The sequence below is a fragment of the Psittacula echo genome (genome assembly GCF_963264785.1).
Source record: "Psittacula echo genome assembly, chromosome: 1".
Classification (NCBI taxonomy): Eukaryota; Metazoa; Chordata; class Aves; order Psittaciformes; family Psittacidae; genus Psittacula; species Psittacula echo.
The window spans coordinates 97,888,546-97,905,213 of NC_137735.1; the positions used below are offsets into that span (position 1 = coordinate 97,888,546).

A 16,668-nucleotide genomic window follows, 5' to 3' on the forward strand; every position below is an offset into this window, starting at 1 on the left:
CACTTTGCCCCAACACCCTTCAAGAGGCCACCTCTCCTCCCAGGAAAGCCAGGGCATAGCGCAAGTGACTGCTGGCGCACAGCTGGTGCCCCAGAGCGCAGCAAAGAGGTAGGTATGGCAGTAAGGGTGGCACCAGCTCTGCTGGAGCCGTTTAGGAGTCTTGGGGGTGGCTTAAGCGTGTTCCTCGTGGGTGGGATTCCACCCTGGCTGCAGGGCAAGGGGTGAGGACTGTGGTTCCCAGCAACACCCACTGCCAAAGCCGGGATCACTGAGGACCTCATGCCAAGGAGGGCACCTTCCTTTGCATGGTGCCAGCTCACAAGCCTGCTCATGCTCTGCAGAGGCTGCTCCCCAGCCCCAGCCCAATGCTGCCATTCATTCCCACCTGCAAATCCCTTGCCAGGAGAGCAGGAAAAGGCTCTGGCAGCAAATGACACTCTTCCCGCATCCAGGGAGAGGAAAAAAGGGCAAAGCAGCACTTTCCACCTCTTTTCCTCCCACAGCATATTCCCCTATAAAACACTTGGGACGTGAAGAAGAAACACTGGCAGGCAGTTGACAGCAGCAACAAGGAAGGGCTGGGAGGACCCCTGCACACTAAGGAATGATTAAACAGGCAGAAAGCGCACCATGACCTCTCACCCAGGCAGACCCAGGGAGTACGGGGGGAGCAGGGCAAGAAGGAAACTGGAGCAGAGGTGTTACCTTGCGGACGCCGCTGTCAGGGCGCAGCCGACTTGAGATGTGAAGGCAGGACCAAAAGGTGCTGGCTATTTAAAGTGTGGAAAGGGAAACTTCGGCGGTGGTGTAATCCTAGACTTCGCCCAACCCACATTCCTTCCCCCACCCCCCAGGGCTGGACAAAAACCTACACATGACTGATTTCATGGCCAGCGCAAAGGGGCTCGTTCCCCCCGCCTGCCAGAAGGGCTCATGCTGCCTCTGCCCATGCTCTTCCCTACTGGTCCAGGAGCTCTTAGCTCCTGCTTTCCGTCCTCACCCTGCCCAGCACTGCCCTTGGAAGCATGGGAGAAAGGGGAGACCACAACACACAGGTGCCCCTGCAGCCGAAGCCCTAAGACCTGCTGGGAAGAGGTAAGAGATGAAATATGAATTCATATTGAATTCCCATCATGGGGTCTGTCCTTGGGCACAGGGCAAGATGCTGCCTTGCAGACTGAACCTGAGTTCCCAGAGGGGCAAGCTGGGCTGTGCCATGGCCACAAGCAGTGGCTGACAGCAGAGCTCTGGGCTGGAAATAAACCCTGCTAAACTCTCTGCTGCTTCTTACTAAGGGTGCAAAACAGCCTAGCCTCATTCAGAAAGTTGGCAGGTTGCAAGCTCTCTTCCCTCACACACAGGGATCTTTGCCACTGGTCTTTCCCAGGAGCAGCACTGCCCCGTCCCAGAACACCACGCCAGAAGCTGCAATGGGAGTGCAGGCAAAATCACACAACAGGGAGAAAAACAACCCCAGTTGTGCATAGCCAGCACTGGGCTGCAAAATTAGCTGTTGCTACTCAGATAGGAGGTCTTGGCATTACTGCAGGTAGTTCTGTGCTTTGAGGCCAGGAAAAAGGCAAACAGAATGGGATGGTGGTGCTGGTAGATGTGTTACAGCTGGTGCAAGGATTTAAGTGAGAACAGCTTTTAAAATATTTTTATTACATCTGTTGATAAATATCTGGGGGAAAACAAAACGAAGCGAAACAAAAAAATCATGCTGTTGGGTTCAGTGTCCTTGTATGAGGTCTGAAAAGCAGCAGCAAAACCTGAGCTGTGTACACAGGGTTTGAGAAGGTATTAGGAAAATAACAGGAATGAAGCAGCAAAAGCTGCAGCATCACCGTGTTAATCTGCGGTGTACCCACACAGCACCAAGACTTCCTACGGGAGAAAAAGGGAAAGGGAAGAGGGATGAGCAGAGGTAAGCAACGGAGTCAACCAAAGAGTGCTCAAATACATGACTCCTTGTGTCAGGAAGAGATGCCTAGGGTGACAACAAAGGTGTAGGAAATGAGGAAAACAAAGAGAAGATGAATGTACTGTTCACCACATCTCATAGCGCAGCAGCTAAAGGCATCCAATGAAATATTCAGATTTAAACCAAAAGGAAAAGCTTTTTCCTCCCACTGTGCATAATTAACTAAACATGGTACCTGTGGCCATTGCCACAGCATATCGTTTGGAAAGGAACTATGCACGTTCACCAAGGGCTGCTCTACAGAAGCAGCAGTTAAATACGATGCCCAAATAAAACAATCAGCTCCAGTCCACAAACCAGTGGTTGCTGGAAACCAGGGAAGGTGTTCCGAAGAAGGATTACATGAGATGGTGAGAAGCAGAGAATATCCCTGGTGCAGAAACCATCTCAGAGTGAATAGTGTAGCTGTTAAATAGTTAGGGTGAGGATATAGGGATTAAAAAACAACAGCAAAGTCAATTAATACCTTGCCTCGTGCAACAGATTGGTGTGAGGAGAGAGGAGATTGAATAAGGAAACATTTCTAGAGATTCTCAAGACTATTGTGTGCAATAGCATTGCTGGTTATCTAGGGATATTCAAGCAACAATTACTGCAGCACACCGATGGCAATAATCTTATCCACAAGATGACAAGCAAATTGGCAGGAACTAATAGAGTATGATAGGAAGCAGTTTAATCAATAACAAACTATTTGACTTCCACCCAGTGAGATAAGACTGTGCTGAACACAATAAGTTGAAAATGAAAACAAATGTTCAGTGTAAACATCAGCAGCAAGGGGAAATATTAAGCATACAAGTGCAAAAGCAAACTGTAAAACCCTGAGCGAAGCATATTTAAAGTAAATCATCACTTCACACATCTTCTGGGGTGAAACATGAAGAAGTCCGTGTGGTTTGGGAGATGCTACTTGAGAGATTTAAAAAGAATAACAAAATCAATCTTTTTTGCTGGAGATAGGAGAAGAACCAACAAATATCACACAGGATCAGTTAAGACTACAGAAAAAGATGTTTCCAATACACATTTTGAAATTGCAGAAGGCAAAGAAACTGGGAGGGACTTAAATCAGCCCATCAGAGGCAAGGAAAATCTAAACGGGAAAAATGCAAAGGATGAAATCCTGATGTCTAAGATTTTGAGTCTGTAGTCATATCTAAGCCAAGTGAGACAACGGGGACAGTCAAAAACAAAACCTTAGGAAACAGATTCACAAGAAACAAATGAGAGAGACGGAAGAATGTGAATCTTAAAAAAACAAAGGGAACAAGCCTAGATAACATGCGTGCTGTAGTAACAGGGGAACTATTTCACCCCGAGATCTACCGACATAATGCCATTTAAGAATACCCGAACACACATACCTGTGTTTTATTTATAGGAATGAGGAGGACACGAGGGAAGGGCTTTTCCAGCAGCACGTGCCACCCGGAGTCGTGCAAGCTGAACCTCCCCGGGCAGCTGCAGACCATCTTCCTCCCAGGGCTACGAGTGCTGGCAAGTGGCAGCGCCGATGCTGGCGCCCGTCCCGTGTGCATCGCTCTCACGCCACCCCCCGGGATGGCACAAGGGGGTTACTTTGCGGGTGGCCTCCCCTGCCGGAGGCACACAAGGGGAGGCTGCCTCTTCAGTAACCGCCCCCCAGAGCACAGGGTTGAAGACGGCACCAGCCATTGCAGCCGCGCTCCTCCCAGCCCCGTCCTGGGCAGCTGGGCTGTGAACCACCATTTGCTGGGACAGTTCGTGCTGGAGCAATGCCTCCCCGAGCAGGTCCTGGAGCAGTTTCCAGGGCCAGGCAGGCTGCCAGGCTGCCTTTGCTGGCACAAAGCAGCGCAGCGCTGATGCACGGCTGGCTTGGACACTGCTCCCCGACACCCGCTTTGGGAAGCGCGCTGGACCAGGGGGGTCTCTGTCAGTGTACCTCACACCTCAGCAAGGACAAGGGCTGGAAAATCCTGATCCTAAAGGCTACCAACTCCTCTCTTGACATTTATGTTGTATTTTGCTCATCTTCCTCTTTACCTTACAACATTTGCCCAGGTTTCTGTCCTCAGCTTGGTCCCAGTCTTCCACCAGCAGCTGAAGCTGTGTTCCCAGTGAAGCGCTTGTAGCCTGAACAAAGCAAGCCTGGAATGAGCTTCCTCGTGAGATAACAAGGTACTTTGACATTTCTGGGGTCAGATGTGCACAATAACTGTCCTCATCCCACACAACCTGTACACAGGAGTGCCGGTCCTGCATGCTCCAGTGGGAACCATAGGACCTACTCCCAGGTCTGATCTTACTTCATGCCTACATCCAGCTGAGCAGGGAACAAGTATTAATTAGATTTCCCTCCTCCAAAGTACCCAGCCACCTTAAGAAGTGGTTCAAACCTAAAAGGAGGACGGATTCAAAGGCACTGGCTTAGAGGAATGATGAGGGGAAAAGAGAAGATGGTTACTGGGAGTCATGCACAGTCTCTTGCAGCTCTGCAAGTAACAGCAACTAGTAAATGAACTTATGCTCCTAACCTAAAAAAGTGCTTTTAGGAGAGTAGCCAAAGCACAATTGCTGCTGTTTTGGCATTCCCCATATAAAGAAGCCATCAGCCATGTCCATCCTTTGCTGCCTGATTCCACCTCCCTCTCTGCTCCTCTGTCACATGTGACAAACTGCCCCCATGTTTTGGGCTGTGTAATCTTGCAAGCCACCTCCCAGCTTCCAGGAACACAATTTGCCGTTATATTATCTAGGAACCAAAGGCCAGAGCAAACACAATACATTTCCTCTATCTGATCAGCACCCTGCTACTGGCCTTCTCAGCCTGAAAACATTATTCAGCTTAAGTGGCCGTGGCTGTAGCAAGCAAAATTGTCACGAGTATGCACAGAAAAGGGATAAATAGAGGCTGATACTGGCTGGCACATTACAGCAACCTGGAGACTGCTCAGTGGAGAAAGAAGCCAAAGTAAGCACAAAGGACTGACTCCTGCTTGAGCACTAAGCTCCCTCCCAGAAAGGCACATGTATTTTAAAACTATAGCGGCAGATGCCAAAAGCCATTGCAAGAGCCTGCAGTTCCCACAGTGATGGAAGATCTCACTGCAGCCATTTGGACAGTCTCATTCAGACACAGCCTCCCCTAGCAAGTATATACTCCCTAATAATGACCTGAAAGTCCACAACCCAGAGGCAAGAAAAGCCCTCTCCCTACTTAACACCTGCAGAGTGGCAGAGGCCTCATTTTTGAGTCCAGGCTGTTCGTGGTGCAAGATATGTCTGTCTGCGGACACCATGCTCTGCATACAGAAGATAAATGGGTGACACTCCTGTGCTACCTAGAGCCTAGGCACTGGCTTGAATGCAGGATGGCATGCTCACACTGCTGGAGAACCCTCTCCTGCAGACACCAGTGCTGTACCCTCTGCACACAGAATCTGCAGGCGATGCTTTCACTGCAGTCAGTGCATAGGCAGAGAGCATGCACCTCTGATGAAAGGTGGTAGAGCATAGGTGGGGATAAGTTAAGACTAGAAGGACTGTGCCCCCAGACCTGCTTTAGCTGTAACATGAATTCCTAGCCATGTAAGAGAGGGACAGCAACACAGCTGCCAGTTCCCATCACCACTGTCTTGGCTATGTCCAGTGCCAATGGATTTCCCCTGTACCAGGATGGAAACAGCAGTGCTGCTCAGGTGTGTACTTGCCTGTCTGGAACGGCAAATCCAAGAACATGCAGGCATCTGTATTGCACGCACAAGCACAGCAGGAGTACCCAAGCAGCGCTTTGCATCTTACTTCTGCTTTGACTCTTGCTTATAGCTTGCCTCTGTTGAACACTCTGGCCCTTTTGCCCACATGAGCAAAGAGCAGGGCTTTTTTTCTGCTCAGAATTCAAAACTATCTCCATTTCATTTGTGGGCAAAAATGAAAGCACTGCAAGGTTATGCACTTATAAGCATGCATCTATAGATACCTGTGCATGTCTATAATACAATATAAACAACAGCTGAGTAGAAAGCAAAGACTCTGAATCCTGGAGACTTCAGTCTTTGTAACATCTCTTTCTACTTTCCCCCCAACCCCATCAGGTACCATCAGCTCCCCTCAGGGCTCTTCTCTAGTTCCACTTTGCCAGCAACTTGGGCAGCCTGAACAAGCCCTTGCAGAGTAACTGTGGGAAGAGAGCCTGAGCACATTTTAGGGAGAGAGCAGGAATCTTGGCTCTTCTGAAGACTAGCCATTGACCTCCTGCTGTGAAAATTGATAGTTTGCATCAAGAAAATAAAACTCACCAGTTGTTCTTGCAAGGAGATAATTAGAGGGCATTTTCTTATCAAGAACCATATGCCAAAGGAAATCAGAACTTCATGGTAGTAATAACAGCAGTATTGCTTAAGCAGTGAAGTGAGAAGTGTAAGATCGGCAGACTGATTAGGTATAGAGTAGACTAGGGGGTAGAGAAGGAGCTGTATATTGGGACTATAAGGATGACGGTCGTTCCTTATGCTCTGCACATCCCACTCCTCTGAGCTGCAGATATAAATCTGAAACATTGATAAGGCTGGGATTTACATGCCCTTGCACTCCGTGTGCCTGCAAGGGGGAGGAAAAAGGAACAGCTTTACTCAGAGGTGAGAAAGGTTTGTACCTGCTTAACTGATTCATCCACCAAATAAACCAATCTGGTTTTAAACCAGCAAGGTTTGGGCAGTGTTCTCAAAGCATCTCTTCATACTCATTTACATACTCTAAAAGAAGTAAAAGGATACTTTTTCATTCAGGAGACTTACTGGGCTGGTAACTACTCAGAATATAAAGTTTCCATTCTGGGCTAAAATCCAATAGTCAGATAGTCACTGGTGGACAGGCTGTGAGGAAGTGTTTTCAGAAGTTTCCCAGCAGTCAGTTTTCTAAGCAAGATGTGACAAAGTGAGAACTTTGGCATTTCAAAAAGCACCAGTAAGAAATAAAAACATGGGATCGGCTTCACCACCTTCCAAAAATCAGGAACACAGCAGGTTTTAGAAAGCCCCTGCAGTGCCAGGAGGCGACACCTCTTCAAAACACGCTAGGCAGCCCTCATCCCAGCATAAGGAGCAGGGTTGCTGTGCTTGGAGAAGCACCTCCTGGGAGCACAGAGCCCACCCCTGAAATGCTGTCTGGTCACAAGCAGCCCTACACAGGCTGTGCAGACCACACCAGCTCCCAGTGGCGCTCAGCAGGAGCAGTTTGTGTCTCTTGTTTTGCTTCTTCGGTCACCGGCAGCCTGAGGCAAGGCAGGAGGAACAAAATGACCTGTGCTGCTCATCTTTAACATTCCCTTCGGCTGCCATGCTGAGGGCCCTGCAAGGTAGACACTAAGAGTGCCGAGGTAGCTCTGCAGACACAGAAGCTCATATACAGGAAACATGCTCCCTAACACTCATATACTGAACTGGCTCAGTGCTTTGTGGGGCGCTGAGACACAACATGAGCAAGAGCCTTTAGCTTTTAGATGTCATCCCAGAAAGATGGGCTTCTGCCCGAAGCAGTCTTCATACTGAGGCTGATCTTTTGCCTACAAGTCATTCCTGTTCTGTTGGTCAGTTGCAAAATATCACGACACTGACTCTCTTTCTTTCAGGCTTAGGCCTTTTTTTCCCCCCCCCTCAAAAATTTAGGTGAAGAGTCATTTGCAAGTTTGGATAACTTAAGGCAATCTTATTTTTTCTGGTGGATCAGCCAGGGCTGACAGGACAGCAGCAACACGCTGACCTGCATGAAGGATGCTCTGGCTTGGAGATGGAGAATGGAAGCTCCATGCTTCCCCACAGTAGAGTAAGGAAATGCTGAACTGCAAGGTAGGAAAAGCTCCAGAGAGGTAGTTTGCAGTCTCACAGTTTCTCTGGAAGAAGACAGGCAGCCCTAGAAGGGTGAGAGGTGAGATCTCCCCTGCTGGGAAGTTTGGGAGAGCAAAAAGAGCCTGCAAAAGGAATATGTCCTGATCTCATTTGGCCTCATTTCCCTGGGAGCTGGGATTTCCTTAGCTGTGGTGGGAAGGCCCCAGGAGGAGGAAAAGAAAAAAGCACATGATACAATTATATTTCTTTGAGATCACTGGAGCAAGGGAGAAACAGATTTGGAATGGCTGTTTCTTAGGACAAAGCGAGTTTCTTTTTGCATCAATCTCAGGTGTTGCTTACATAGCCGCACTCTGTGCACCCTGTAAATGGGAGTTATACAAAAAAGTGCCTGCCTCCTGCTCCAAACAGGAATCTGACCCATCAGCTTCCTAAACTGCCTTACTCAGCAAGAAAGAAAGAAACCCCCAACTTTTAAGTTGTGATTAGCCTTCCTGCTACTGTGTGCTCTCCGCCATTACCTGTTATTTGCTCAGTTTTGTGTATTCTCCAGTTTTCCAGCATCTCTAAATCGTAGGGTGTGGCCATTCCAAGTATATATATTCCTACCAGAAGCCAGGGGAAATCAGTGCTCCAGCCTTCAATTCCCTGTGCACACATGCACATTCAGGAACAGAGTAGGATCCTTTCAGAGCCTTGTATTACATCTTTACTACGTAATCCACAACCTGTGATCCATTCTAAGAATGATCTAAGAAGGAGAAAAAATGACTGCTACTGCTGAACCCAGGACACCTTCTAACAAAAGCAACTTGACAAAATACCAGATATGAAACAGCACTAAAGTATTATAAACATCGTGGAAAGCACTCTCCTAAGGCTCTTGATTCTTCTGAAAACCACTTATGATCCAATTTCTTCTGCACCTACTTTTTCTGCAGACATGAGTGATAGCCGAAGGATTAGGGCATCAGAGCAAGACTACACCAGCTTCTTCCCTCCTCCACAATCCACATGCACTCCAGACACATGTTCATTAGCAGGGAAGTCTGTCCACTCCACAGGGCAAATAATTCTGTCTGACAAGCTACTCCACAGGCCTTCTCTCATACAATAGTAATCATGTAAATCAGCCAGGGCTGACAATCTTGGTTGCAAACTACAGAGAAGGCCGTGGTGTGAGGTAATGGCCAGTTAGCAAACAACCACCCAGAAGCCTTCAAACCTTACCAGTATAGATACAAACCTGGGTAATGGTTTATAGTTGCACCAGCAGATCGCCAGCTTGTAGCAAGAGGTAAAGAGCGTAAGTACCACACACTCACCTGGGGGTTCATCAGCATTAGGTAGGGGTTGCTACTAGATGATTCCACTTCTTCAGCAGGTATTCTCAGACACTGGCATGCACCGACTGTCTCTCCCAAGAATGTTCCTGGGCAAAGCTCAAGCATCTATCTCCTGCCTATCTTCTGCATTAAGAGACTATCAGGAAAGCTGACAGAGATAATGGGATGCTCTGATAATGTCTAGATTTTGATCTTTACAGTATTTAGCTCTGATAATGCCATTGCAGAGACACACACAAGATCTGGCTAACTATAAAGTCCCAGCTGTGAAAAGGGAAAAGTGAAACCATTAGCTGAGAGAAACAAACAGAATGTGCTATTCACCTCACATCCCACTAAAATCTGAGCTACTTCTCAAATACGCATTTTGGGTTTGTGTAGGCTCCACCGTTATTATCACAGAACAGCAGTAGGAAACATCCTATTTCTCCAGGGAGCACACATTGTGCCCACTGCCTGGCAGGTGACTGGAGTTGCTGCGGGACTGAGCATGGCCTGAATTAACCTGGAAACAGAGGCAACAGTTTGATCTGCTGGCACATCACCCATCCATTAAAAGGATGCCAGGCTGGTTAGTGACATCAACTGTCTCAGGACCAGCATGGTCCGAGATGGCTGCTCTCCTCGGAAATTAATACCCACAGCAGCTCCCTCTGGCACTTGGTGTTAAACAGCCTTTTCTTTTGGGGGTGGAGGAAGGGAAGGGGGTGATATACAAACTGCCAAAAATCGGTCTCTGAAAAGCCTCCAACTGAGACAAAATGCCCCATCTAGGATTAAGACTATTCACTGCAGCAGGGCTTTTGTTTCAAAGGCATTCAGAGCATGTCTCTGGACAAATATTTCTGGTTTTCAATAAATCCTTGTTACTTTCATTGCCTTTACCTTCCAACTTAACATTCACTTGTACTGAGCCATCTTGTCACATAAGGCCCAATGCTCTCAAAGTCTTGCTGTGCAGCTTCCAGCTGTCCTACACATTTATCACCCTCCCAAAGACAGCATGACTAGAATTTCGATAAGGGCTGGATTTATTGCCTCTCCCGCTGCCTGGGGCTCCAAGCGGAGTTCCTGTTTGGTTCAGGCAGGCTGACCAAACACATTCTTAGTGACTGCAGCTGGAAAGGATTTGAAGGAGTTCCCTGCTTTTTATTTTCATCTCAAGCTTCAAATCCTGCTTGTAGCAGACCACAGTTCTGAACTTCTTACAGGGGCATTAACAGCGATTTCAGGAATGATTTTGAGGAACTTCTTCCACCTTTACAAAATCATTCCCAACATACCGCTACTGTACAGTGGCACTTTCAATCAGTCATTAAAGGTATGCAACATGTACCTGAATGACAGCAAGGCCTGCCTAAGGAGCAGTTGGTAAGTGTCTGACTACTGCACTCTGCTACAAATCTGTGTTGCGCTTACTCTGGTAACTGTTACTAGATCACCACAAAATAAAGGTGACAGTTACCTGATATCTGAAGGGGGCCTACAAGGATGCCAGAGAGGGCTTTTTCATCAAGGAGTATAGTGCTAAGACAAGGGGTAATGGGTTTAAACTTAAACAAGGGAAGTTCAGGTTATATATAGGGAAGTTCTTTACTGTGAGGGTGGTGAGGCACTGGAACAGGCTGCCCAAAGAAGTGGCAAATACTCTATCCCTGGCAGTGTTCAAGGCCAGGTTGGACAGAGCCTAGGCCCTGTCATGGCAGAGGGGTTTGAACTAGATCATCTTAAGGTCCTTTCCAAACCAAACCATTCTATGATTCTATGATTGGACAGCTGCCCAGTAAACAGCCTACTGTTGAATGAATGAGGCTGTAGACTGTTCTATTTCCCCTAGAAGACTAGATGCCCCTGACTCATGCTCATTCATGTTATGCCTCTCTTCCAGTGTGAAGAACCATGTAAAAAAGGACCACGCACCAGTAAAACACTGACTTCAATCAGACCAGCTTGGACTTGTATCTAGATGTACAGGACTGACACAACTGCTCACCAGCCCACACGGAGCTTAGGTGTAAGCAGCACCTGAAGAAGCCCAGTTCTGCCATTTAGGTTCCCAGGCATCTGACAAATGGCAATTCAAATAGGTTGTGTTTTTCCCTTTGAATCTCGTATGTCATGGGGACGAAGGAAGCCCAGGAAAATGTTTGTTCGGAAGATAATTTTCTTGATGGCTTGTGATGAACCCTTCAGCACATCATGCCCATTCAGTGAAGAGGAAGAAATGTGGAGGATGCAGCAACTACAGGGCAGCTACCTTCACCCTGGTCCCTGGAAGATTACAGAACAAATCCTTCTCAAAGACACATTCAGGCCCATGAGGGACATGGAGATTCATAACAGTCACCACTATCATCTTTGTCCAATCTGCTTGCCTTTTGTGTTGATCCCTGTGGACAAGGGGAAAGCAGTGGATGTTCCCCCTGACTTGCACCAAAAACAGATTTATGGAGTGGATGGATACCTACAACGTAGACAAAAACCAGGGTGGACTGTTGTCCTTGGGCTCTAGTAGTCATGAACTTGAAATCTAGGAGGTGGCCAGCTGCAAGTGGAGTAAGTACTTCAAGGGCTGGTACTGGAGACTACTGCTTTCTATCTTACCCGCCTGGGTGGCAGGATAGAGCACAATCAAGTTTGCAGATGACACCAAACTGAATGTTGGTGGAAGACAGGAGTGGGGCAACTCAAAACATGGAAGGAGAGGGCTCTGAATCAATTTTATCTTGATAGGCTGGATTGATATTCTGATGGAAAGTTTAAGTTCATCAGTCCTGCACCTCAGAAATAGGAACCTGGGGCTAATAGTGAACACAATGAATATGAGTCAGGAGTGTGCCCCTTGCAGTTTATAAAGGCCAATCCTGTACCAGGCTGCATAACAGAAGCATTGCCAGCAGGTTCAAGGAAGTAATATTTTCCTTGTATTCATCACCTCTAAGCTGCATCCAGAATAGCATACCCTGTTTTGGGCTCATGAGTACAAAACCAGACATTGACAAACCTGCAACAAGTCCAGCTGAGAACCGTCAAGATTAGAAGGCTGCAGCTCATGACATGGCTCAAGGGAGGCTGAGCTGGGTTTGTTCATCTTGGGAATTAAGGCTGCAGGATCTGCAGTCTTCAACTACTTCATGGATGGTTACAGCAAGTATGAAGCCAGACTTCTCAAGAGGCAATAGGTAAGCTACAGCAAGTGAATCTCTGATTGTATGTTAGACAAAGTTTGCATTGAAGGTGTTATAAAACCAGAACAGGAAGCCAGAGAGGTTGTTTGCCCATCCCTGAAAATACTCAAAACTTAACTGGACACAGCCTAGAAAAACTTGACCTATTTTCAAAATCAGCCCTGCTCTGGTCAGGAGACTGACCCAGATGACTTCCTAAAGTCCCCCTCAACATAAATTACTCTATGATTCTAAAAAGTGAAAAGATCAATGCAAGCTTCGCAGTGTGGCTAACACAGCACACAGACATGTTTGTTATCTTATGCTGTGTGACTATATTCCAATCCCTTATGATAATTTCCATAATATCATCAATTTTGCCTTAAGTCCTCATGATCAAATAGTTCAGGCTGCACAAGCAGTCAGCTACAGATGATCTGTCAAAAGCACAAATACTATGATTAATGGTACTCAAGTTCAGGAATGACATTTACCTCCATGAAAACAAAGCTGCCCAATTCCCCACCCTGATTCTTTTACCAAAACCTTGAAACCACGTGGTTTGGGTAAGATACACAACTCAAGTCCTGGACATTTTTAGTATATCACAACAGCTCAGATTATTTCTTTGACCTTTTGTGTCAGACACATGAAGAGAAATAACATGAACAGTGGCTTAGTATCCTTTGCAGAATGTAACATTATGACACATACCCTTCTGGATACACAAGCTAATATTTTGTGTATATTGATATTTTTGTCCCCAAAGCATGAAAGATTCTTCCTACAGCTGTAGCAGACCTCTTAGAAAATTATTTCCTTATCGTGAACTTTGGCTTGCTTCTTTGCATATGTTTTAATAAAAATTCAAACCCTTAGATTCTGCAGACAATACCACAGCTGTGGCTTTAGGCTTTTCAACCACTAACTACAAACCTACAGGTTTTTCCAAAAGTTAACATTTATTCATAAGTTCATACTATCAGCAACCCTTTGATAGGAATTATGTTCTTAAAAAATAAGCTTAAACAATAAGATGTAAAGCTAATAATGGTCTTCGGTTTATGAACACCTTACCCAAAAACAGGTGAGACACCCATAGCTAGAAAAAGCATGGCAACCTCCTTTTGACAGTGTAACAAAGAGCCTCTCCATGTGATACTATGAAAAACAGCTACTATGTGGCTGTTTGCACATTTCTTTGTTGTTTACCTTTTTTCTATGCTTGTTACAAGCAGAATGACCATTGCATCATATAGCTGTTTGTTTCTGTCTTCTTGTAACTAGAGCTACTGTTAACACTCTCCACACCTACTCGAGAAACAGGAACATTCAATGCAGGTTTACTAAAAGATCTCTTTTCCAGTTGATGGTAATTACATATAACAATGACTTTATCGTGACACATAATGTAGGAATGGTTTAGAGCATATGCTCAGTGGCTAACAGGATATGCTAACCATATTTTCCCTGTTGTCTCACGGATTCTAGGAGTCAGGAAAGAATACAGAACACTGGGATTCTTCAAGAAATCTTGTACTAGTCTACTTCTGGAACGATTAAACATCTGTGACAGATAGTCTACCCACTCCATATAGGGAAACATTTATGTAGTACCATCAGTTAAAGCTTGAAGGAAAGTAACAGCTGTTTAAACCAGTTTACCAAAACTAAGCATACATTTAGAAGGAAAAAAAAATAGTAACTGGAGGCAAAAAGAGGGTATGTCTAGCTATAGCATAGACTCCTTCAAAAATAAGTAAACAAGTAATACTCTTATGTTTGCTAGGGTGCCTGTTCAGCCACGTACTTAACCACAGCTTGCTTTTGCTTTTAACACCATATAGTCTTTAAGGAACAGGAATTAGAAGTCTGTGCCCAATCTGCACTCAAAACTCCCAAGACCCTGTATCTTCTGCCCTCCACCTTAGCTCTTTTTCTTTTCCACATCTGCCTCTTCCCAGGTGGCAGGCACGAACAAAAGAAACCGATCAAGTTCATCTACCTGAGCTGACCTTTTTTTTCAGATGGATAATTCTGCCAGATAAATAAACTCCCAAATATCAGAGAACAAGAGAAGGGACACAGAACAGTCAAGACAGAACACTCTTGTTTTTGTCAATATTTCTTTAAATCCCAGTCCAGCTCCTAGTAAGACTGGACACTAATTACAACACTCCTAGAACTGCAAAAGAATGGAAACACAATAGGGAGTGAGTGGAGAGGGGGACAAGACAGCCCAGGGCTGGCTTCAGACAGTCACATACACAAAGCCAGCACTCACTGGAGTCATTAAGGCCCAGATGCCCCACTAATAGGAACAAACCCAAACACAAAGGTAGCACATGAAATGTATTTACCTATTTAAACACAGGCAGCTGGTCAAGCTAGAATGGGGAAGGTAACTGCTAATTCCTTGTACTACAAGGAAGGAATGGAGTAAAAAAAACCAAGCCCACGGGCAGGTTTTTGCTTTGTGAACCTCTGTCTGTGCTGCTGGTTAACAGTGGTAAGTATAAAAAAATCAAAGAAAAATAATCTATTTATAGAACAAGTCAGTAGTCTGAGACATTTAGAAAAAAGTAAAAACAAGTCCTTCTTTAAAAATGGATTTACTAAAACAACTGTCACCCGGGATGACCCCAAGCCCTCTGGTCCTCTGGCAAAGCCAGGGGCAACTTCAAACAAGAATGGTTGCTGATTGTACACTGGTACACATCCAGCAAAGCCAGCAGGGAGGGGGATTTGCACTGGGAACAGTATCTGCAGACTGCTTGCTGGTATAGCTTGAGGCCATGCCCGTAGCCTGGTGATACTGGGAATAGTTGCGAGTGTAACTTTTCACAGAAGCACATATCAGTGTAACCTCTGAGGTAAGTGGGCTGTCTTCTTTCCTTCCCATCCCTGGGTACAGATCACAGAAGCTGGTGCCCTGGGTGCTGTACCTCCTTGCCAGCTCCATCCTGCTTGAGAGAACTTTAACGTGCAGGAGTGCAGAACTCTAAGCCAAGCCTAGAACATGAGAGGGCACCCCTGTGGATAGGGAAGCACTCTGCTTTTCCCAAGCTCTGGTCTAGCTAGACATTATCCATACTTTCTGGCCCTCCTCAGGACACGAAGATCAGCTGTTCCCCACTAAGGAAAACATTTTGCCTAGTGGAGTAGAGTTGGGTTTCTTTTTTGGTAAACAGAACCTTTGCTGATTTCTGAGATCGTAAGCTTCTCTGCCCTTTAGCTACAAAAGAGAAATTACAATAAATTCACCCACTTGCTCCCATCCTTATAGTGTAGTGTTCACTGCCTGGATACAGAGGCAACATAACACTCCCAAGATATTGCCTTACTCACTGAGTTGGCATGGAGAGGCAAAAGATAACTGATTCCAGAGTTACCTCCTTAGGGTAACCTGATATACCTAAAAGCTCCAGCCTATGCCCACCAATTCCAGGTCAGCTCCACTGCCAACATGTACTTCTAAGACCCTGAAGTGTCTAACAGCCTCGGGTTTGCTCAGTCTCTAAGAGCAACAGCCACACTCAAAGATGGAAATACTCAAGTCAAAAAAACACTGGCTGGAGCTCCTAATCAGGCGGTGTCTGCATAGATGAGTCAGTACCACTGTGCCTTGATGCCCCCACTGTATGAAGGGAGCCAGATGTAAGGAAGGGACCGACTCTGCTGCAGGTCTGTACATCCTTGGAAGGGAAGCTCAGTGGCTACATTAACTTCAAACCCTCTCTTTCTGTAGGGTTTCAGTGGTCCGTTTCCCAACAAGTTCCAGGCATCAAGTAGTTGCTAACTTGTCTCCTTAAGATCTTCCATTGGTAGTTTGTAGCTCAACAAGAAAGGAGGTGGTGCATGAGCAGGGCTACTTGGTCCCTGCATTGGCTTCTTTGCACAGTTTATGCAGATGTAATCCTCATTCTCAGCCATTTCTGGAGACACGCCAACACAAACTTGATGAAACCACTCATCACAGCCACCATCACACTGCACCCAGTCCACCTGCAAGAGATCAGATCAGCAAAACATTGCACATTACAAGGAGTGACAGACAGGCATAGTGCTTATGAAGAAAATACCTTCTATTAAACCCATCTGATATACCTAGAATCCAAAAGCTTTCAGGCACAAATTAATGCCCTAAACATCTTGTTTTAGCCAGCTGTGTCAGCTTAATAAAAAAAAAAAAAAATAACACTCTTCCAACAAACTTTGCCCATCTTGCATCCTTGGACCACAGCAACAGAAACACAAGCTACTTCTACTGAGCGGGATGATGCCCAGAAGAATAGTAGTGGCAACCTATCTAACATGAAGAAAAATTATCAGCTCAAGATTTT

The 16,668-nt window shown here is 46.0% G+C and overlaps 1 protein-coding gene across 5 annotated transcripts in view; it reads right to left on the minus strand.

Moving 5' to 3' along the window:
- KDM5A (lysine demethylase 5A) overlaps positions 1-16,668 on the minus strand; it is a 65,327-nt gene that overhangs the window by 443 nt on the left and 48,216 nt on the right. For 4 of the 5 annotated variants that reach the window (XM_080616639.1, XM_080616640.1, XM_080616642.1 and 1 more), the window contains one exon: positions 927-16,330. In XM_080616639.1, the coding sequence (XP_080472765.1) occupies positions 16,121-16,330 (210 nt within the window). In that variant the 3' untranslated portion in view covers positions 927-16,120. Of the gene's footprint in view, positions 1-926; positions 16,331-16,668 lie in introns of those variants that run through there. The other variant, XR_013956691.1, reaches the window with a different exon arrangement.